Here is a 23,878-nt window from a genome sequence, read left to right on the forward strand (position 1 = left end):
GGAATCTACTTTACACACTACTGGTTGTAGGTGATCCATTGTCTTCCCAACATTTTCAAATGAGAACTGATTACCTACGACCGGTTATAGGCTAGTTATATGGATGACCCAATTTTAAACATTCAAAATTTTCAGAGTGGACTGGTTTCACTATGATTGGACTGTTGTAAACATCAAACAAATGGGCCTTTCCTCAATTGGAGCAGTTGATTTTTTTTTTTTTAAAAAAAAAAAATAAAAAAATAATCTTTTCTAGTGTGTATTTGGATGGCCACCAAATCAAGGGCTAGAATCCTCCATAATATTTTGATTTTTGGACCATTGGCCATTCAGTGTTGGGAATATGAAATGGAGAGTTCAGACATGTTTTTAAGGGAAAGAATAGAACAGATGCTTGGAGGGCTTAAAAAATGGGTTGTACCGACCACCACTCTCGTCTGCTTTGCAAAATCACATTTTGAAATATCAATCGAGAACAAGTCACCTACAAGGTCGTACCATATAAAGTGGATAGATTGCTTAAAGCCCTGTACCACTCTTTATGGTGCGAGGGCCTATAGGTGATCAGTTCTCTGATTATGGGGATTTGGATCATCTCCAACTTTTGTGGAGTAAGCTTGCTCTACAAATGTTACTGGTGGGGCCTATCAAGAAGGGCTGCCAAGCTATGAAAGTGGGACGCCTCAAAAATCAAATCAACTAAAAGGCATGATTTTGGAGGTTTTTGGTTGGTGGTTCACTGTTTTCTGTGATCTGACCCACGTAATTACATATGCCTGCTTTTTTAAAGAAATCTCATCATCATGGTGACTCAATGTACAGCTTGGATCGTAGGTCACAAGAAAATAACATGGTTGGCTAAGCCATAGAAAATAATGGACAACCAGCCAAAAGCCTCTTATTCACCTGGTGGATCAAGTGATGATTGAAATGGATTGATTTTTGAGGCATCCCAATTTCGTTGGGGGTGACCCTTCTATAGGGGTTGGATGCCATGAAAAATCATGGTGGGCTCCACGCACAAGAGCTGTATAATAAGTTTATTCTACAAACACTTTAGATGATCCAGCCTCTATTTATTATTTTCAAATTGCTCCCATTTGAGAATTAATGATTTCCTATATGCAATCATACCATCAGTTCTGCCAATGTGCTGCTTGTGTAGAAAATCTGTCCCCTGAAGATCACTCTCTTGAAAATCAGGCCGATCTGCTCACTAGGTGGGTCACACAATCTGACTTTCTGTTTCCCATTGATTCCAACAATGTGACCCACCTGATGAGCAGACTTGTCCAATCCTTCCAAGGTGAGATCTTCGTGGTGGGGCCTATAGGTGGCATTCTGGCTGAAATGATAGTATGCTATCACTAAGTTGTGGTACCTTGCCTATAGGTGATCAGTTCTCCCCTCATGTTGTGACATTCCAAGAGTTAAAACAAAGATAGACATTTTCAAGGGTGTAAAAGAAACTAGTTATAGCTACTGCTACAATCCGTTCTTGGTGATCTCGTGTTATTTCACACGCCCTTGCAACCCTCTATTTTCTTGTGCATGTGTGGCCTACCTAATCCGCCTGTTACCTGATGAGGTACGCAACCCCATGGGTGCATCTTCTATGATTTTCTAATTTGTGTAACTACTTGGGCCACTTGATGTGTGATCTAAGGGTTTAAATGTGCTGGTGTCAGGTCTAAGGGGGCCCCATTTGAGATTTGTATAAGAATTTCAGACTAGACTCAGCTCATTATAATTTGCGTCCAGGTCCATGTAAAAAACTACATACCTCATTTTTTTAATGTGTCACATCTGTTTATGGGAGCACCCATACATGACTCATTTAGTAGGTATAAAATTAGAATTGAATTTTCACACATATAATGTTCAAAACTATGCAATTGATGATAGCTATCAATTTTGATGGTAATGCAAATTTAGGCGGTGTTTGGATTGTAGGTTATTTCAAATAAGCTACTTATGCCTCAAGTAATGTATCTTAGTTTCTACTTAATAAACTGAAGTGATTTTATCACTTTTAAATAAAAAAAATTATTTATAATTGTTCATGAACCAAACTTATGTCAAATAAGATACTTATCTGTTGCTGCAAGTAGAAAAAGTTAAAACTTATTTGGTAGTATCCAAATGGGTCATTAGTGGTGTAATTGGATAGTCAGCTTAGTCCAATAAATGTGATTCTTTGTAGATGGATTCATTATTTGCACAGGCTACTAGGATATCAAAAAAACAAAAAAAAGCATATACCCAAAAGGAGGGAAAAAAGCCTCACGTGGTTAATCAATGTTTTATTATAAATTTGGAAAAGATTATTTTAGCATGACTTGACTTGGACCCATTTAAAACTGGCTCTAGCCAGGGCACATCAGGTTAATTTTGGATTCAACCTCATTCATATAATAGTTTAGTTGAACTTTTAAAGTAAGCCGTGTTCTCGAAATTTTGGATCCACACTCACTAATTATCAAGTTGGTTTAATGATCCTTAGCCCTAGTGCCATCTGCTCTTAATGAGTGAGTTCAATCTTGTTGGTAGTGCCACATCAGCAGCATGCAGTGACCTTACCTACGAACATGAATTGCCATTATGGTTTAACAAAAAAGCACCATGTGCTCAAAGCTATAACCACAACTTTTATAGGGTCCACCATAATGTCTGTGTTATATTTACTTCATACATTTGCTGTCTTAACTCATTTAGAATATATGTTAAATGTAAAATAAATTAAAACCAAAGCGAGGTCACATTATAAAAATCAATGGGATGAAAATGTACACCACGGTAATTATGTGCCATTTAGCCTCATCAAAGGTAATCCTCTCCTCGAGGGGAAAACACAAATATAAGCTTTCAATCCTCATTAGTTCTTGTGGTTTGGCCTACTCAAGTTTTAAATGTGCTTGATTTTTTAGATTAAAACCTAATAGAAAATGGGGTAATTGAACGGATAGAGTGTATATAACACAGATGTCATGATGGGCTCCACATAGATTGGTGGACTCATTTCCCTTATCTGCTGACCCGAATTGCTACGCCCCCATGAAAAGGCAAGACCTACCTGTGTCAGATGTCAGCCCACAGTGAAAGTTGAATGCGATTTGACCAGTGACCCCAACTCTAGCCAGCTACCATGTGAGCTAATGACCCAACACCAGCCATCTAACTTGTGTCAAAATTCACTGAACAGTGATGTGTGTATTTTATTTAGGTCTTTCATCCATTTCGTTAGCCCTAAAATGAAGTTGATTTAAAACTTAAGTGAGCGTGCTTTTTTATAAAAAAAACTGTGGAGATTGGAGGCTGGGATCAAATTGATATTTGTGTTTTACTTTCATTCAAGTCCACGTGACCTAATCAAATTGATATTGATGTAATCTTATAAAGTTTTTAATGTTGGAAGTTCAATCAACATTGGTGTTTTCTGTGGTGTGGTCCACTGGAGATTTGGATTGATCATCTATGGCAGGAAAGATAAGAGGCATATAAGGCACACGAGTTGGAAATCAGGGCCATTCATCGCAAAAAAAGGTGGCCCCACGTTCACACGTAGACGAAAATGGACAGTCTGAAAAGAAAAGAGGATCAATGGTCCACGTACCCAACTTGGACATCGGGGCAGCTAACGCGTCCAAATTTTAGTTGGATCAGTCGATTCTAGGGCCACGAAATGTACAGGTGTTTCCCACGGATGAACGGTTCGGATCTCGCAAACTCGAGGTCGAATGGCTTCCGCCCAAAACCCTAGAAACCTTACCGTCTCTCTCTCTCTCTCTCCCGCTTCGCCTAAAACTAAAAACCCAACCGTTGCTCTCAGCCTCCTCTTCCGCTCTCTCTCAAAATCGGAGAAATGCCATGTCTCTCGCGGCTTCTCCGCCTCAAACACCGTAATCCCCTCCCTCTCTCCCGCGTTTTCTCCTCTCCTTCTCCGTCTCCGTCTCCGTCTCCGTCTCCGTCTCCGTCATCTCTGACTGCGTCATCTCCTTCTCCGTCTCCGTCTCCGTCTCCGCCTCCGTCATCTCCTTCTCGTCCTTCTGTTAAATCCATCCTCAAAGACCTCTTCGAAGAAACTGACCTCCAAAACCTAGTCCGGAAATTCAAATCCTCCTCCCAATCATACCGCTTCCGCTGCAAGCACCGCATCTACTCCGTCACAGTCCGCCGCCTGGCTTCCGCCGGCCTACACGACTCCATTGCTGACATCCTCGATCACCAGAAGCATTTCCCCGATATCTCCACCGAAGGTTTCGCGGTCCGCCTCATTGCCCTCAATGGTGAATCCGGCATGTTCGACCACGCCCGCGACCTGTTCGACGAATTGCCCCAGTTGAACTGCCCCCGCACTACCAAATCCTTCAACGCCCTCTTAACCGCTGCCCTCGATTCCCAGCTCTTCTCAAAAGTTCCGGAACTTTTTGACACTCTACCCTCTAAAATCTCCGTAAAGCCTGATGTTTTCTCTTATAGTATTTTGATTCAGGCATGGTGTAAAATGGGTTCTTTGGATTCTGCTGTTTCGGCATTGGAAATAATGGAGTTGAATGGGGTGAGACCGAGTTTGATTACGTTTAATCTTCTTTTAAATGGGCTTTACACAGGGAGTCGGTTTTCAGATGCGGAGAAGCTTTGGTTTAAAATGGAAGAGTATAACTGTGTTCCCGATATTATCAGTTATAATGAGAGATTGAGAGGGCTGGTTTTGGAGGGGAAGACGGAGGAGGCTGTTAAGTTGGTTGGTGAGTTTGGGAATCGTGGGTTGAAACCTAATGTTTTTAGTTTCAATTCATTGATTAAAGGGTATTGCAATGATGGAAACTTAGAGGAGGCAAAGAGGGTCTTAAGCGAGTTGGTGAAGAACGATTGTGCCCCGAATCGGCGGACATTTGAGACTCTAATTCCTTGTGCATGTGAGAAGGGGGATTTAGATTTGGCAGTGAAGTTGTGTAAGGAGTGTATGAATCGGCGGTGTTTTGTTGATGTGCAGATTGTGCAGAGTGTGGTTGATGCGTTGGTTAGGGAGTCAAGGGTCAAAGATGCCAAGAAGCTTGTGGAGCTTGGGGTGTCGAGTGGTTTGCGGCCTCAGTCTGGCTTGAAATTGCCGTCTGGGATTGAATGATGTTGCATTCCCTATATTAACTTGTAAGTTGATTCTGATTGGTTAAACTCAGCTCATATTATATGGATGATTGTGATGATCTTTTGTGTTTACTTGTAGTGTATGTGTCATGAATTGCTATATTTTTACTGCTTCTCTTTACTTGCTCTGCTGGCATTGTGATATAACCATGCATTTCTGGGTCAGCCATGGAATGATTGCATTATGGCCTGTTTGGACGTCCTCCAGTCTGTGGATTGGTGGATTGACATGTTCCCTCGTCTTGAATTGTAGAAGTGAATGTTCGGTTGGACCATGACAATGGTGCTTAGATGTTCTGCATTATCATTCTGTCCTTGCTTTTTCCTTACCTGAATGTGCCCATGGGTAAAGTTAACTTACTCATGTGTCAACACATGACTTCGCCTAAAATGGCCATCAGCATGCATTTGAATTCTTGACAAAATCAGTTTTTGGTCAGATATTCAAGTTGCTTTCGATATCTTGGGTTGATATTCATGAGAGTGGAGAGATTGAGAAGGAAGTTGCCCATAGAATTCAAGTTGTGTGGGTCATCGACCCATATAATCTACACAGTTTGAATGTGTTCTTGTTTGAACTCCATTTTTTTTTCCTTTTGAAGAATTGTAGTCCAAAATTATGTTTTCTGATGGCTACAGTTTTGTCCGATACTAACATATAATATTGGTGTTGTTTTTTCATGCCAAGGTACAAGTGAATGTTCAATTGGTTGAGTTTAATTGGAGAGAATATACTCTTGCTACATGTTCGACATTTTCTATCAATTTTTAGAGTGTTATCACTGTCGACTAAACATGTACTTATATGTATATATGTATACTTCTTTCCCACATAATGTTTTCAGAAGATATGGAATATGCCTCTGAATGGTGGAATTCCTTGTTTCAAAAAATATGTTTCCTGTCATTAATAGGAAAAAAAAATAGCGCCTTAGGCCGAGCGCTTCCTCCTTGAGCAATGGGGTGGCGTGGTATTCCACGGGAGAGGTTGAAATCGTGGCGCACGATATTATTCGTGTGATGGGCGCAGATTAACATCAGGTTTTCCTTCGACCGCTTAGCTGCTATGAGTTGCAGTGAGAGTGAGGGTGTTGCCTGACATTCCATTGCAGTTATTTTGAGTGAACGAACAGTTCAAATTGACGCTAGGTCACCCCTTGCACCATTTAAAAGGTTTGGGGACATTGCCATTATCCCCATGAAGTTGGGGACATTAGCAAAACTCTCTCTTGCACATGAATTTTCTAATGCAAATTTTGTCACCACAATGTGGTGCAAACGGTTTGTTATGTGCCACACCAACACATGTTGATGAAATCCACTCCTACCATTAGACATGCCCTCCCTTATTTGGCCATGAGAGCCAATCCAAAAGTGTGCATATATGCCAACCAATCCATTGATTGGCATATACGCACACTTGTGGGCCCACCATGTTGTGTACTATATGCCAACCAATCCATTGATCTGCAACATCTGTCCAAGATAATTGCGAACCTGAAAAATGACACCATTTTGAAACATGAATGGGACCCAATGAGAATCAACGGTGGGAGTCTCCTCCCAACTATTTCTGCTCATGTGGCCCAGCTGAGCCATGGATCAGCCTCAATTTTGAGCACATGGCTAAACGAAGGGAGGTGTGCATGATGGTCAAAGGTGTGCATCAACACATCAATGTGGGGTCCACAACCGTTTGCACCACATTATGGAGAAAACGTTTCCATTAGATAATTTCACACACACACACACACACACACATGTATTTCCCACTCAAAATGTCTCCCTGTGAACAAAGGAATTCCCTATTCCGTAAATTGTGGTTGTTCATTCTTGTCATTAAGAGTAGAAAAGAAGCGCCTTAGGCCGAGCGCTTCCTCCTTGAGCAATGGGGTGGCGTGGTATTCCACGGGAGAGGTTGAAATCGTGGCGCATGATATGATTCGTGTGATGGGCGCACATTAACATCTGGGTTTCCTTTGGCCGCTTAGCTGTTATGATTTGCAGTCAGAGCGAGGGTATGACCCGACATTACGTCACACTTATTTTATAAGGGGTTTGAGCTTTTTCCATAGCCCAAAGCTGCATGACAAATATAGTTGAGATTTTGAAAGCCTTGCGATAGTTATGCGAGAATTCAATTAAACGCTATTACCGCGATATTTCAAAATATCAGTATTTTTTAATTTTCATGATTTTATTGTGAATTATCCTTATATTAACGTGAAAATTGTTTAAAATTTAATCTTCGAAAAAAGAAAAAAGTTTAAAATTTTAACTAATTCATTATATAATTATATATTGAAAATTTAAAGTTATTTATTAATCTATAAAAAAAATATATTTTTTAATTTTTTTGCAAGATTTTTCTGGTAATATCTTGAGAGATATTTCAAAAATTGAAATTCTCCTGAGAAAGATCACAAGTCAATACTAGCTTAGCCACCAAAAGGAAGAAAAAAAAGAAAGGAAAAGGGACCTATTGCAACCAAGAGCTTAACTTATCCCACATGCATATACAATTCATCCCTTGAAAAGCCATTACATTGCACAAGTGTCGATGTCTGATCGGTCTATCAGGTGGGCTCAACTTCTTAGATTCGGTAACCCAAAATCAGGCCATTCCAGTCATCGGGTGGGTGGATCACAACGTACAAAACAAAATGGATGATTAACTCATTTTTAGCTGATGATTTGTTTTTTTATACTGGAGCACACCTGATGAATGAGCCTTGTTGGTCTGCATGGCACATGACATTCTGCATGGTGTGATTTACATGTTGGATATCATGGATAGATGTTCACTGACCATGCCAGTTGTTGATGCTTACAGTTTCTTTTAACACAAACATCTATTACTCCTTTTGTTATTATGCATTTTATCTGGGAGTATGTGATCACACTTTATTCATGACAAAGTTCTGTGAATGTTCAACCGGTTATTTTAGTTGGAACAGTGTATGCTCCTACTTAAAAGTGAAAGAGGCTTCCAATAGGGCTCCCATAGTGCACCAACCTCAAGGAAATCAAAAGAGAAGGGGGATGGATTGATGGGTTCAAATAGGAGATTAAAGCTTCAAGTCATATGCCTCGTACCTCACTTCAATGCTTATAACATATAAAGGTAAAAGTAGGGCCAATTTTTCCTTCCTTGGACATTTCTATTAATTTAAGGGTCTGTTTGGTGGCAGGGTGGAAAATATTGTGGTTGGTACCAATGTTTTGAAATCTGGGCATACCTGACCCCTTTCTGTGAGCGGTTTCCTGCAAACTGGTCCAGTCAGGTTCAGCTGGGTTGATACGCAATGGCCATGTGTAATTGAATTTAGTTAGTTAAATAATATAAGTGGCTTGATAATAAATGTGTGTATGCAATGAATGTCATGTTTGTTTAAAATGGAGGAGGCTGTAGGTTCAAACCTGTTAGACCCATCTCGGCCAAGTTGATCTTTGTGTCCTGAGTGGTTGGAGCCGACTCTAGCCTGACTCGGATAGCCAAACTAGTTAGACCGGGTGGTTTGACCTGACCTATTATGTTGCTAGGTTCTAGTCCAAATGTCTGAGTTCATTTGTCTTTGAAAATTTAGTGTAAAAGGTACAATCATTCTACTTATTACTTTTCTTTCTTTTATCCTTTAATGTTAGAAATATTAGGGCCTGTTTTGGTAAAGTAACGTAAATGAGTCAATATCAAGGTGTTCCGTAACTTTAACGGAGGCCGTAACGGCCACCACCGTTACCTTTACGATATGGGGCACAACGGCTGTTAGGGCCCCGTAACGGCCTTTACGGTCCCGTAATGGCCGTTACGGTCTCTCTTATTTATTTATTTATTGAAAACCCCCCTGAAAAACTTGTATCTGCCCCGTAATGTTGATTAAAAAGTATGAAAAACCTATATTACGGCTATTATAGCCGTTACGACCCCGTAATGTGTAACGGTTGCCACTATTACATTTACGTAACGACCTTTATGGCCCAGTAACGGCCTTTACGGCACACCGTGGTCATTATTACTATTTCATAAAGTTTGTTTAACACATATTACGGCACATATGTCGTGGGTCAAATGCAAATGTAAGAGGGTCAAATGTAGATGTAATAGGAGACGGAAAGAAATTTGTAATCGTTAGAAATTTAAATTGTATTGCAGTGGAAACTCCACTCCAAACTCCAAAATTACTTTATTTTGATGTTGATTTGACATTGAAGTAATGCAAAATTGCCATCATTACATTTTTACTATGATAAACCCAACAATGTAATTGGTGTCATTATTGTGGTCTAATACAATTGATGTCACAAAACAAGTAATTTGAAATCATGCCAATTTCCTCTGTTGTTGTAATTGGTAATACAAACAGGCCCTCAGGTTGCAAAGGAAACAAATTTCACTAATTCTAAAAGGTTTTAATATCAAGGTTTGTTTTCACAAAGAAAAAAGTTGTAAAGAAAAAGCTATAATGATTGCAACTGATAAAAGGTATCACTTGCATGGTTCTAAGACTCGGATGAGTCCTGTGTGACTCGTCTGCGTTGACTTGGACTTGGTCGAGCCCAATCCAGTTCGTCGCAACAAGTCACCCCAGACTCAGCCGAGTCTAGCTGATTCACCTCTGACTCGGTTGAGTCGCGACTTGACTCAACACAGATGAATTGGTCCAAGTCGCCAAGTCATTTTACCACGATCATCAGTGCAGTATCTTTTGTATCCTACTACCAAACAAACCTTGCAAGTATTATATCTTAGTAACTAAGTTACGGGTTTTATAGATTCTTTATTTTCTCACTTATTTTCTTGTCACTGCTTTTTAATACTACCTTCAGTTGTGCCCCAGCTATAGGGTCACACTCATCAGTAAACGTATCTTTACTGTCTTGAAGGATTTGGTACTCGTGGGTCATATTTTTGTTGTATAGACCATTGGTTTGATGGTCCCTACTTTCAAAGGGGCATGCCTCATTTTTTTATTTTAAGGATACCAGATTCCCAATCCTTTGATCAATGGCAATTAGGCAGCTGAAGAAGATACCATATGAGAATAGTCCACATTCAACAAAAATAGACCGCTTACCACAGGGTTGGTATTTGTGAAATTAGATCATACTTGGGAAATCTCCTATCTACGACAGGGCCCATCAAGTCAATGGTCTTTGATCTTTGAACCATACCTGCTTGTATGGAATCCTGGACATCGGTAAACTGTACATTTGCTGATGAGCAGTATGGACATTGCCTTCTTATTAGTTCATCTTTATTGTTTCCTTAGCAGTGCAATTCAGTAGGAATAGATTGATGAGATAAAGATGAATCTTATTTTGGTTTTTCATGAGAAACTCTAAGATCTTTGGCATAAAAGCATGAATAGTTCTGTAATTTGCCAATCCATGTCTGTCGGTCGCTTGATTCGTGTTCAAACTATTGATCTAATGGGCCAGAGGAACAAAATATAAACTAAGACACCAAAACGGCGCTGATCCCCTATTCACAACTATAAAACGTACGAACTAAATCTATTAAAATGGTCGTATAACTACAACATAAAGAACCATAAGTCAGTCATCCATATAAAATAAAACATGAAGTTATTTCAAATTATATTATTTTGCAAACAATTTACCTATGAAAATGTATATTAAAACTATTGATCTAATGGGCCAGAGGAACAAAATATAAACCAAGACACCGAAACGGTGTTGATCCCCTATTTGCAACTACAAAACGTACGAACTAAATCTATTAAAATGGTTGGGATAACCACAACATAAAGAACCATAAGTAAGTTATCCATATAAAATAAAACATGAAGTTATTTCAAATTGTATTATTTTGCAAACAATTTACCTATGGAAATGTATATTAAAATTATGTATAATAATTAATAGACTATGTTTACTTGTTTTCAAAAAATAATGCAGCTAAAAATTATCATCATTATTAAAACTTGTTGCTCTCTTCGATTCTTGAAAGAGGTTGTCTCTGTGTTATCAATATCGTCACCATCAATGATGAACACAGTAGATAGAGCTGTGTCACCTATGGAAGGTTGGTACACAAAATTTTAACAACAGATTAAATATGAGAGTTTGTAATTGAGAGATTGTATTTAAAATTTATTAAAATTAAAATTAAAATTAATTTAAGTTCATTTACCATGTACTTAAAATTAATCCTTGTGCTATCAATCTATATACAACCTCTGGGTGCATAAAATTCCGATACTAATCAAATACTCTACTGCTTGTGCTAAATAATGTTAGTTGTTCTTTCAAGAGATAACAACAATTTATTAAAGAAGTGCACAAAAGAATACAAACTACACTACAGCTCAAAGAAAGACGAAAGATTTATAGATTTAACTTCTTTTACATAAGTAGCCCAACCCACCAAATTCCACTTAAATCTCTAAAATGTCACATGCCATCTGAGCTGGATAGGATGCTTGGGTGCATTATACTTCCAACAATCCAAGATGTTGGAAGGGTTACATGATCTAAACCATTGTTTAAAGGGTATACAACTTCATCTAAATACATCTCCATGGTTGATTTTATTTATACATGTTGACTTTTGTACCAACCCAAAATGAAGTTGTCTAGCTTGTACAAAAATAGATCATGACTCTTTTTCACACTCTCTGTTGGTGGAAGTATAATGTGTACGGGTACTCCATTGTAGTTCAAATGGCTCATGACATTTTAGGGATTTATTTGTCGACTGTTGCATGTAAGAAAGCATTTAATCAAATGCAATAGTGGATACATAAATCATTAAGATGTCACGAGCCATATGAGCTAGATAGGGTACACTGGTGCATTATACTTCCAACAATCCAAGATTCTGAAAGAGTCATGATCTGAACCATTTTGTACAGGCCTGACAGCTTCATCTAAATACATCTCCATGTCTGACTTTATTAGTACATGTTTGACTTTGTACCAACCCAACACGAAGTTGTTCAACCTGTACGAAAATAGTTTAGATTATGACTCTTTTGACACCTTAGGATGGTGCAAGTATGATGCACCCGAGTACCCTTTCATGGTTTAGATCATTGCATTTAAGAAATCATTAACGTATGTGGTAGAATACTTGATCGGGTATCGGAGTTATATGCGCACGGAGACTCTGCATGGATTGATTTATGCAGAAGATTGGTTGACGAAGGAAATAAAAGGTGGACTAAAATTAATTTTTAATAATTTTAAGTATAATTTTATTAATTCAAACTTTTGTATTAAATCTATTGTTGATCTTTTCTATTCATATTAAATCTAATGTTGACTTTTTCTGTGTAGCACAGTCTCTGCATTATCTATATGTGATTTGGCCTTTTCTACAATGTCTTCTGTTATTGATGACGACGACGGCGACTTGATGACATGGGGACAGTTTTTCTTTTAAGAATCAAAGAGAGCATCAAGTCATTATGATGGTAATAAATATCAGTTTTATCTTTTTTTTTTAAAAAAAAATTTATTTAATTTTTTTAATTTTAAGTACATAATATATCGTCTATTAATTGTTATAGAAAAATTTTTGATATGCATTTTCATCATTAAATTGTTTGGGAAATAATACAAATTGAAATAATTCATTTGTTTTACAAGGATGGATTTCTTGTGGATTTTTTCTTTTTGGTGTTGGCTCTCTCATTTTGTTGGATTTCGTTCGTACCTTTTTGTTGTTGTGAATGTCGGGATCTCCATTATTTCTATTTCTAGCTTATATTTTGTCTTGCATCGAGAAAGAAGTGAAGGTTGATGCAATTTTTTTTTTTTTTTTTGGAGTTAGTGGCCTGATACATGATTAGTTACTGTTTGTTTATTTGGTTAACTGTTTGTTTGTTCAACATGTGCTTTAAGTCGTTAGGTTTTTGTTAATTTAGTTGGGGGTTCCAACCTATGGCTCAGTAATAGACTGTGTGTTTTAACACCGAACTGTCTTGGGTTCGAGTGCCCATGTGGGGTGTGTTTAAAAATTCAAAAAAGTTTTGTTAATTTAGTCTTATATGCTTGTTGTAACCATGAAATCATTTAATATTAGGTCTTTGTAGAGTGTTTGTGGTTTCATTTTTTTTTTTTTTTTTTTTTCTATTCTTTTTTCTCTAGCATATTGTCACAAATTTACACTGGATGTCTCATAAAACTGAGAAATATTATTATTATTTATTGATAATTTATCGTTGAGTGAAGTAAGCTAGCTTTGAGCACTTTCTTGCATACATCTTTCTACTGTTATGCTAGTCTGGATGAATGGGCAGGCAATTAGGTAAGATATACTTTAAATTAGGACTGTCTATGGGCCGGGTCAGATCAAATCAATATTTTGAATAAGCCCGGGCTGACCAGGAGCCTGAGGCCCGGCAGTTGCCAGGCCTTCTCCAAATTAGTGCTTGCTGTATTTGGACTTTAGCAGTGGACTTCCGTACCACTATATACTATTGGTAATTTGTTAGACAACTGAATTTTAGGATGGCATTGCATTTTTAGGATAATTAGAACTTTTTCATTGTGTGGCTGAGTTTGTTAGGTACTCTCTTCAGAGGATTATGTCACTTCTAGAGATTGGTTGCATAGCATTGCTTGAATAGCTTGGACTTTCCATGTGTAGGTTGCATTTGTACCGGCTGAAGCGATACTCATTGCATCCTAGAAAATGGAAGATGACTGTTATAAAACAAAAGGGAGGGAAAGTGGGATTCAGAAGGGAGTGGTCTGGCAAATCTGTAAGGTGGGCGGGCTACGGCATGTTTCCAAGCGGCTTCTTTGTCCCTTCTCTCTGTGTATGTGTTCGGCATGCGCTTGTGTATGTCTATGGCTTTTTGGGCTATGTTTTCATCATAAATTTGTATCTTTTCAGTCACATTTCGTTGGATATAAGTTGGAAATTTGTATCTTTTCAGTCACATTTCGTTGGATATAAGTTGGATATATATATATATATATATATATATATATATATATATTGGGATAATGGATTGGAGAGATCTTCTTGGTGGATAAGCTGCTGTTTTATGTTGTTTTTATTGTAGCTGTTGGACTCCCTCCCTGCCTCCCACTGGAACCAGACCTGACCCTGACCCGAACACTATTCAGATCCAAAGGTGAAACTAGACCTGGTGTCCCAACTGGTTGGGTATGGTTAAATCTGGGCCAGCCCTATGAGCAATCACTTTCAGTGGAGTATGGTTACATGTGCGTGGTTTTCAGTGGACCGAGAGAAGTGTTTTTCCTCTCTGCCCATCATATGTTGGAACTGTATGGGCCCACTGAGATGTTCGAGTGCCCTCCAACCTGGTCATTAGATACGCGTTTCATATTCAGCCTAGATCTCAAAATTCAGCCTGTTGTGTAACTCAGGTGGGCACATCTAAGTAGAAACTTCCAGATGGAATTGTGTATGTGCCATTCAACCCATTCTTCCGGTGTGCCCTATCAGGATGAAGGGACATACCAGTGGCGTCTAAACTAAGTTTTGGGAATGATTGTGGTGCCCCAACTAAGTTTTGGATTAGGATGGTTCTTGGGTGGGCCCCACAGCTCAAACATATGATAATTACTGGAAGATGATTGCGTAATGAGTAAACTGTGGGGCCCACAGTGGATGTATGCCTTATCAATGCCATTCATTTTTTCAGCTCATTTTATGGTGTGAGCCCAAAATTGAAGCACATCCACATCCAAAGCTCATGTGGACCGCACCAAAGGAAACAGTGGATAATGATGTCCACCATTGAAACCTTCTTAGGGCCCACAGTATTATTTATTTGTTATCCAACTTGTTCATAAGGTTACACGGACATGGATGAAGGAAAACACAAATATCAGCTTCATGTGGATGTCTTGAGAGTGTCAAGATATGTTTCTTCTCTATTAAAATTAAAGTAGTTTGGTTGTTCGACTTACACTTTCACCGTGATGTATTGGGAGTGTTGGGCAAAACTGAAAGATCTTGTTTTTTATTTAAATTTTTTGTTTGTATGTGTTGGAGTCCCGGGCATGCTATATTTGCTAATTTTGTTGTATTATCTTTGTGGCTTGTATAATTCGCATTTTGTGCGATCACAACTATTAGAATTGTGCCTTCGAGGCGTGACACACATAAATGCTATATTTGCTAATTTTGTTGTATTATCTTTGTGGCTTGTATAATTCCCATTTTGTGCGATCAAAACTATGGGAATTGTGCTTTCGAGGCGTGACACACATAAAGAAAGGTTCTATCAATGTCCCTTTCTACTATATTTTCTGAATCATGAAGTTTTCAAGACATTACTTAGATAGCACCATTATATCAAAGTTTTTTGAGAGCTACGGGCAACCAAAGGTGCATCTCATATATACGATGATTAAACCATTATATGTTATAACATGAATCATCCATTTCCTAAACATTGACATGTAATCAGGATCATCCAATCAAAGTGAGTTTTGGTTGAGGTTCCAAATGAAAGATGGATCCCAACTGATAAAGGGTTAGATGACGAATATGAAATCTCCTAGTATAATAAATATGGACCATCTATTTCCTATCAGTTGATGTGATAGTTAGGATCATTTTGTATTAAAGAGGTTTATTAGAGAGATGGGAATCAATGATAGGCCCATGTTATAGGTAATGTAGATCAATTACTCTAATTGATATGGATTGTGAATCTTTCTAGCTATTGATTAGATGGTTAGGATCAACCGATCAAAGTGGCTCTTAAGAGGGAAGAGTAATCAAAGATAGGCCCACCATGATTAACAATCTAGATCAATGATTCGAACTTCTCTATTATAATCTTGATGGATCATCCATTTCATGGATCAAATAGTTAGAATAATCTAATTAAAGTGATTTTTAAAATGGATTAGCAAATCCCATATGATGGGATGGTCCAGATCATGAATATTAGAGAGGGGTTATTTAAAAGTAGTGCCACATGATGGACAATGTTAGAGGTTTCAAAGTATACTAGATACGGATCATGCATTTCCTAACCATTGATATGATGGTCTGCATTAATTATCTGATTAAAGTGATCTTTTAACAGTAATCCACAACAAAAGGTGGGCCCCACTTGATGGTCAGTCTAGATTAAATACGTACTTTCGATTTTCTATCTGATGACTGGGTGGTTAAGATCCTTATATTTAATTAATTTTTAAAGCATCAATTATAGGCATTTTTAAGTGAATGGCCGAACATTTCTCTGATATAATCGGCATGGACCATTTGTTTTAAATGTGGGATGCATGGCTTAAATTCATTATTTAACCATATCTATATTATATTTGATTTTGACCATTAATTTTGATGGACCATTGTTTGGATTATTTTGCATAATCTAATCCTAAATAAGTGATTTCAAATACTAGGAATCTCTCTCCTATTTAAACTTAAATAGTGCAGCCAAATGAATTTGTTAATTAATGAACTTGGCTCGAAATCTGCTCGACCTTGGCTCGGACTCGGATGAGCCAAGCACAAGCTGCTATTCCGAGCTCGAAGGCCGAGCCGAACCCAACACAAGCTGGGGCTCGAGCAGTTTGAGTCGAGCACGAGCTGGACAATACTCGGATCAGCTTGACTCGACTCGACTTGTGTACACCTCTATGAATTGGTGATTGTGCAGCGTAGACATCCATGGTGACCCGATCATGACGGGATTTGATTAGGTAACGTCCTGCGCTGTGAGACGGACGTAGATCGCTTGCGATGAAGAGGCCACTCAGAAGCTAGGAGTGGTCCACTGTGACGTTTGTGAAAAATCCACCCCATTCATCCGTTTTTTAAAGCTCATTTTAGGCCATGAGGGAAAAAATGATGCCGATGGAAAACTCAAGTGGACCACATGAAAGGGCTTGAGGAAGGTTTTAATGGCTAGGCATTTATTTCCCGTGCAACAGATCTAGCATGTTTTGATAAACGGATCAGATTGACCAACGGCTTTCATTCAAACATCATATCCATTTATCGAATAGTGATAATCGTACATCTGATCCAATTTCCCAAGTAATCAGGTCATCCTATCGGTCCTACGACGTGATTTCGATAGCCGAGGGTGATCCATATGTACAACTTGGTCTCATGGACTACCATTTCACATCGTCCAGCGGCATCATGACCAATTCTATTTCCGTGATTTGATTCCGATCGAAATCACGTGGCGGTACTTAGTTTTTCCAATAAATACCTCTCAAAGTACTCGCATCGAACGCACAAAAGCTTGGAAATGGCTGGCTTGATAAACTCCCTTCTCTCACCATCTCCACCAACGGCTCGTCTTCAACTTCAGAAATGGTGCCACCCTTCTTCACTTGGCCACTCATGGAGGAGAAATCTCACCGTCCATACTCAAGCAAGCTCTCATACCTTACATCCAAACTACAACTTATTCAACTCTCTCCCTCATGAACGCATGGTATTTCTCTAGCACTGATATACATATATATGAAATGGTTCTAGGCGGTGGAGCTCATGAGAACTTCCCGTGAGGTTGAGCTGTGTGAGCCCCACTGTGATGTGTGTTGAATATCAACACCGTACATTTGATGGGTCCCCTTTAGGTAATGGGATATCCCAAAAATCAGCCGTGTACAGAACTCAGGTGATCCATACCATCTAAAATCAGACACATTGGACAAGTGGGGCCCACTTCTTCGTGATCCGGACTGTTGATATGATAAGTCCTGACGGGCTATAGGGGGATCTTAGAAATCAATCCCCTAACCAAATAATCATGACCGTTCGACTGGTAATCAATGGACCACATTCGATAGAATAAAACCGAAGATTGGATGGAACATGAGTTCCCTATCTGCATAATTTTGGTTGCATGATCTACCAACGCTGGGGCCCATGAAATCAATGGTCTAGATAACTAAGTTACTGGGCCCACTTATTACTATTCAAGGCTCGAGGATACTTATATATATCCTCTGGCACCATAAATTTCTCGTGGGCCCAGTCATTATCAGCTTCCCAGATTTACAGCTCCTTCCCACTAAATGCAACACATTTTTGTGTAATAAGCACATCATGTGTGTCAGTAACATGTGAGAATAAATCAGTTGGTGGGGGCAATACAGGTTGACGCTGACTCGCTCTGTGGCCCCACCATTGTATATGTTTCATCCACTCCGTCCATCCATTTTTCCAGCTCATATATTTTAGGGCATGTTCCCAAAAAATGAGGCAGATCCAAATATCAGGTGGACCATACCACAGAAAACAGTGGTGATTGAACGGACACCATTAAAAACTTCCTGGGGCCACAAAAGATTTAGACCATTACAGTGGTCCGTAGGAAGTTTTTAATGGTGGGCGTTCAATCACCACTACTTCCGCTGGTGTGGTCCACCTGAGATTTGGATCTGCCTCATTTTTGGGTTATTCCTCTAAAATGAGCTGTCATAATGGATGGACGGCATGGATAAAACAGACACATCATGGTGGGCCCTACAGATTTTCCATACACCATCTGTTTGTAACTTTCTTGGCCGCTTTATACAAGGTTAGTAACTCAGTTGCGTGACTTTCTCGACACTCAAAACTCAAAACCGGAAGCTGAGTGATGCATTTTCCACCTAGACGTATGCATTCATGCTGTTTTCTTGATTGTTACAGAAATGGTGGGGATTCCTAAGTAGGTTTGGACGGTCAAGATCATCGCTCCATGTAACCAACTGGGACCCAAGCTCTCTTTCTAACCTCTCTCTCATTGTTTTGTTTTTGTTCCTTACATAGGCCCCAGCCTCCCACCCCGACACCAACACCACACGGATTGAAGAATTGAAGGAAGAAGCCGCAAAGAAATTAATTAAAGAACCGTATGATCCAACCGCTACAATGAAATTGATCGATACGCTTCAACGGTTGGGAATTGCTTACCATTTCCAAGAGGAGATCAGTGCATTTTTTGACCTTTTTTCCAACAGCAAAGATGACCACGACCTCTTCCTCACATCTCTTGCCTTTAGACTGCTAAGACAACATTCATACAACGTGCCACCCAGTACGTGCGCTGTCTCGTTCTGTTTCGTGCACACGTGCTGCGAAGAATCCACCTGGCTGCACTTTTCAGTGATCTGGACCGCTCATCTGAAGAGTCCTAAGGTGGATGGGACAGTCTACAGAAATAAACTAATGGGACAGTACTAGCCGTCTGATTTTCCATTTTGAATGTGGACCGGTTGAGCATTTTTCCACCGTCCATTCGAAGATCACAGGCAGGACAGCTTCCTACTGTACCGTGACCCATCCATGGTAGGCAGAGATGCGTTGTCTGGGTTGACCTCAGCCGTGCATAAGCCTTATCTACTATCCTATCAATTCACTGGCCCATGTTCATCTCTTGGACATTTCAGATCCTGAAAATCACATATCTTAAGTTCCTAACCCTCTGATCAGTCGAATCTTCGTGGACCCATCCATTACTTATGTCTTTCATCGAAAAATATGCAAATGATCAGACGGTTAACAACATTAAACTGCCAAACCATTTTAGGCCAATGGTTATGTACACTCGAGCTTTTAGTCTGTACAAGTGGGTCCCACAATTCATTGATCCAAACCGTTCTCTGATATGCCTCACCATGGATAACCTATGCACCAAAATTCCTTCATCTTAGAAGATCCTTGGTACAAAATAATAGGCTTTTGGATGCCTTTAAAGTTGCGTAAGTTTTAGATAATGTTTGGATGTAATTATGACTTACAATCAATAATTCACTTAAACGATATTTGGATTTATTTATTATTTTTTATAAAATTTTTAATTTCCTCTTTTTTTACACAAGCACCCAACACACCCTAGTGGGATTTCACCACCTATGGGTATCCAACCCAAGATCTGGTGTTGATACTCCTCGGAGTCTACCACTGAGATAAGGACTCAAATCCAAGTTACTTAAATTACTTATATTTCAAGTAGCTTATCTTGATTTTTACTTATTAAACTAGAGTGATTAGATAACTTTTTAAAAAAATTACTTATAGTTGATCATAAACCAAACTTATCTAAAAAAAGTTACCTTGCTGTTGCTTTCAATAGAAAAAGTAACTTATTTGATGGTACCCAAATGGACCCTTATTATGAACCATGGCTTGTAAGCCACTCATAGATAAAATTTGTATTTAAAATATGAGAAAGATATGTGTTTTGATTTATATATAAGAGATAACTTATAAGTCACTTCCAAATATATAATATTAAATTAAACATAAAAGTCACTTTTAGGTGATAGTCACTTATAACTTAAAAATTCATGGAATTGTATTCTCCTATCCGTTAGCCACCTATGGGATTTTAGTTGCATGAGCCATCCCTAATTCAGATAACTGAACCAGGGCCCCACTAGCACAACTTGGTGTTTGTGGAAAGAGACCATGCACCACTGGTTTAAACAGCCACAATTTGACCCGACTAGTAAGGGCTGAATCGGCGCCATCCACCTATATTAGAGGTGACTCAGGGTATCAAACCAGATATGTTTGGACTGAGTCTGAGTCGACTCAACGAGTCTTGTCAGACTTGTCCGAGTCTTAAAACTATGCATGCACCCCACAGGCCATACCTAGTTTCTGATTGCTGCAGATTGGAATATGTTGCCAAACAGGTGTATTTCAAAAATTCATGGACAAAGAAGGGAAATTCAAGGAGTCCTTAAGGAAAGACACTTGGGGGTTGTTGAGTCTCTATGAAGCTTCCTACTTGGGTAGAGATGGCGAAGACATACTATCAGAAGCCATGGAATTCTCAAAGGGGCACCTTAAAACATCAGTCCTAAGTTCAAAAGGGCACCTTGTTAGAGAAATTATGCATTCCTTGGAGCTTCCTAGACACAAGAGGATGGTAAGGTTGGAAGCTAGGAGTTACATTGAGGAGTATAGCAAGGAAAATGGAAGGGACTCAGGTCTCCTAGAACTAGCAGCTTTGGATTTCAACATGGTCCAATCACTACACCTAAGGGAGTTGGATGAGATACTAAGGTAATCCCGTGTTTGTAAGGATCGATGGCTCAATTCGACTTGTTTGAGTTGACTCGGTTTGTTTTGCACTTGGTTGTCCGTTTGTTCATTCAACGATTGCCTGTGTTAAATCTGGTCTAGGTGGTGGAGGGAGTTGGGTCTTGTAGAGAAGCTGAGCTTCGCTCGAGATCGGCCATTAGAGTGCTACCTGTGGACCGTGGGGATGTTCTGGGAGCCCCACTTCTCGAAGTGCCGGATCGAACTGACCAAAGCCATTGCTATCTTGCTAGTCGTTGATGACATGTATGACAGCTATGGACCGTTGGATGAACTAGTCCTCTTCACCAATGCAATTCAAAGGTTAGTAATTTGATTCATGATTAACGACATCCTATCATCAATCTACATTCTTAGTCGAACAAGTGGGACCCATGGTTTAATAGTCTGGATCGCTCATCTGATGACCGTGAAAATTCTAACGACGCATGGCTTGCATGTTTTGAACGGTCGTTTTTTTGGGATTTCTGTAGATGGGATCTTGGTGCGATGGAGCACCTTCCTGAGTACATGAAAATATGTTACATGGCCTTGTACAACACAACCAATGAGACAGGCTACAGAGTCCTCAAAGAACATGGTTGGAGTATCACACACCACCTAAGAAGAACGGTACATACTCTTCCAATTTCTCCTTCTATCCATCTCTCTTTCTTTTCAAGTATTTAGAAATTCAGATAGCTTTGTTGTAGTTGTCGTTATCGTTGTTGTTGTTGCTGTGGTTGTGGTTGTAGTGGTTAGATATATTTGATGCATTTCTAGTGGAAGCAAAATGGTGTAGCAAGGGATATGTGCCCACACTAGAAGATTATCTAGAGAATGGAGTGACCACTGGTGGGACATACATGGCATTAGTCCATGCTTTCTTTCTCATAGGGCAAGATATGACCGTTGAAAGTGTGGACTTCCTTGATCCCTATCCCAAGATCTTCTCTTGCTCGGGGCGGATCCTTCGACTTTGGGATGATCTAGGAACATCAAGGGTGAGTATGATCAGTTACCAATCTTCGGGTCTGGTCTGATTCTCAATTGGATTCAATTACAATTATCCAATTCAATAAAGTGGAAGTGGAAACAAATGAAGGAGGATTAATTTCGATCTAAATTGGGTAGGACTTGCATTGTGACGGACCATTATTGCTAATTGAAATGTTGTAACCTACCCACTCCTTGATTATTTGTTTTAAGAATTGGATTATTGCAATTTAGTTCCACTGAGCATCCAAACATGGCCCTAGTCATTCGAACTAAGCGTAGAGTGACCTAAATGCTAAATGCGGATCAAACACTATGTGGCTCGATGATGTGTCCAGGACGAGCAAGAACGCGGCGATGTTGCTTCAAGCATGGAATGTTACATGCGAGAGAACGGTGTTTCTTCAGACGAGAATGCCCGAAAACATGTTCGGCGATTAATTCATAACTTATGGCAGGAGCTCAACGGGGAATTGCTTGCTCAGACTCCAATTCCTTCAGCCATAACAGAAGCTTGCCTAAACCTCTCCAGAACTGCCCAAATCATTTATCAGCATGGAGATGATGATAGACTTTTTGGGGTGGAAGATCACATCCAGTCGTTGATCGTCAAGCCTATTATGCTTCATGATATCTTCATTGGGCCTGAGTCGGCCTTTCACATCGAATGAGAATCTAACACATGGGCTCATGACAACCTTGAATTTGAAATTTTGTCTTTTGTTTTTTGAAATCAACCACAGAAATTTCAAAGTAACATCTTACAGATGTGGCACTTCTTTTGTGTACTTAACTGTCTTTATACAGTGAATGATGATGGTTGTTTCCTGCTGGAAACAATTCTAACTGGCGTTGGCAATGGGCGAGGTTTGGGCCGGCCAACACTTCAGACCTGAGTCTCGAGTCCCGTCTGGGCTTACCACAGCAAGCCCAAATCTGAATAGGAAAGTTTGGATGGGCATAAGCCCAGCTGAAAAATTGATAAATTCCCTGTTTCCCATGTGCAAGTATGGGTGTAGTGTCAAATAAAGGTAGATTGAACTCTATCTTTACGGGCTCGCTAGAAGGTCTAGGTCTCTTAAGATTAGACGGTTTAGATCAGGCTGATTAGGTGGACAAGTGTATAATCTTAATTAGATAGATGTTTAGTGTAAGTATAAAGTTACGTTCGTTTTGATATATTGGTCACAGATCATGATTGAGTACGTTCATGATATTTTACGGTTAGATTTAGAATATATTAAAAGTGAACTGTTGGTTTTGTTAGTATACTTGACTAGAGTGCAAGTTTACCCGAAGATATATACCTATTTACACAAAATTACTGATCACTACATAAGTTAATGGTTCATACGGATAGATTTGTATCGTGGAATTGACGGATCGTCTATACATTAATAATGGAGATTCAACACAATAATCTTAACGCGTAACTGATTAGGAAGACATCCCGATGTCTCATTGTTGCCGACATAAATTTTGATCTTCTGCACCTCACATCCTTAGGAGAACCTTCAATGGAACTAGGGTTTTATCTTTTGTGTTGATGATGGGACCAAAACATCTATATATATATATATATATATATATATATATATATATAGAGGAAAGAAGGCTAGAAGCTTACTCATCACACTTCTCCCTCTAGGGTCTCTACACCGTAGGTTTTTATATTTAGCTTAATAACTGAGTATAGGGACAACGGTTCAAGCGTCTCACCCCAAACTTATTTACAATTAT

At 39.2% G+C, this 23,878-nt stretch overlaps 2 protein-coding genes across 5 annotated transcripts; both read left to right on the top strand.

Annotated features, from left to right (window-relative positions):
* Positions 1–3,779: 3,779 nt before the first annotated feature.
* LOC131237623 (small ribosomal subunit protein mS79 (rPPR3b)-like) lies at positions 3,780–14,016 on the top strand. Of its 4 annotated transcripts, none has more exons than XR_009167344.1 (4): positions 3,780–5,151; positions 8,088–8,272; positions 12,453–12,584; positions 13,682–14,016. XR_009167344.1 is itself a non-coding variant. In XM_058235516.1 (2 exons), the coding sequence occupies exon 1, from the start codon at positions 3,863–3,865 to the stop codon at positions 5,126–5,128; it is 1,266 nt and encodes a 421-aa protein (XP_058091499.1). In that variant the 5' UTR covers positions 3,780–3,862; the 3' UTR covers positions 5,129–5,151; positions 13,763–14,016. The 4 variants fall into 4 exon arrangements, 1 of the variants encoding a protein (XP_058091499.1); XR_009167337.1 differs by having other exon boundaries at positions 13,763–14,016; XR_009167340.1 differs by lacking the exon at positions 8,088–8,272 and having other exon boundaries at positions 13,763–14,016.
* A 3,327-nt stretch (positions 14,017–17,343) lies between these two features.
* On the top strand, positions 17,344–22,951 carry LOC131237638 (probable terpene synthase 11). Its single transcript, XM_058235527.1, has 7 exons — positions 17,344–17,558; positions 18,884–19,151; positions 20,755–21,127; positions 21,248–21,466; positions 21,637–21,775; positions 21,898–22,146; positions 22,477–22,951. Exons 1-7 carry the CDS (start codon positions 17,370–17,372, stop codon positions 22,807–22,809), a joined length of 1,770 nt encoding a protein of 589 aa, XP_058091510.1. The 5' UTR covers positions 17,344–17,369; the 3' UTR covers positions 22,810–22,951.
* The last annotated feature ends 927 nt before the right edge of the window (positions 22,952–23,878 follow it).

This window comes from Magnolia sinica, chromosome 1 (genome assembly GCF_029962835.1).
Source record: "Magnolia sinica isolate HGM2019 chromosome 1, MsV1, whole genome shotgun sequence".
Lineage (NCBI taxonomy): Eukaryota > Viridiplantae > Streptophyta > Magnoliopsida > Magnoliales > Magnoliaceae > Magnolia > Magnolia sinica.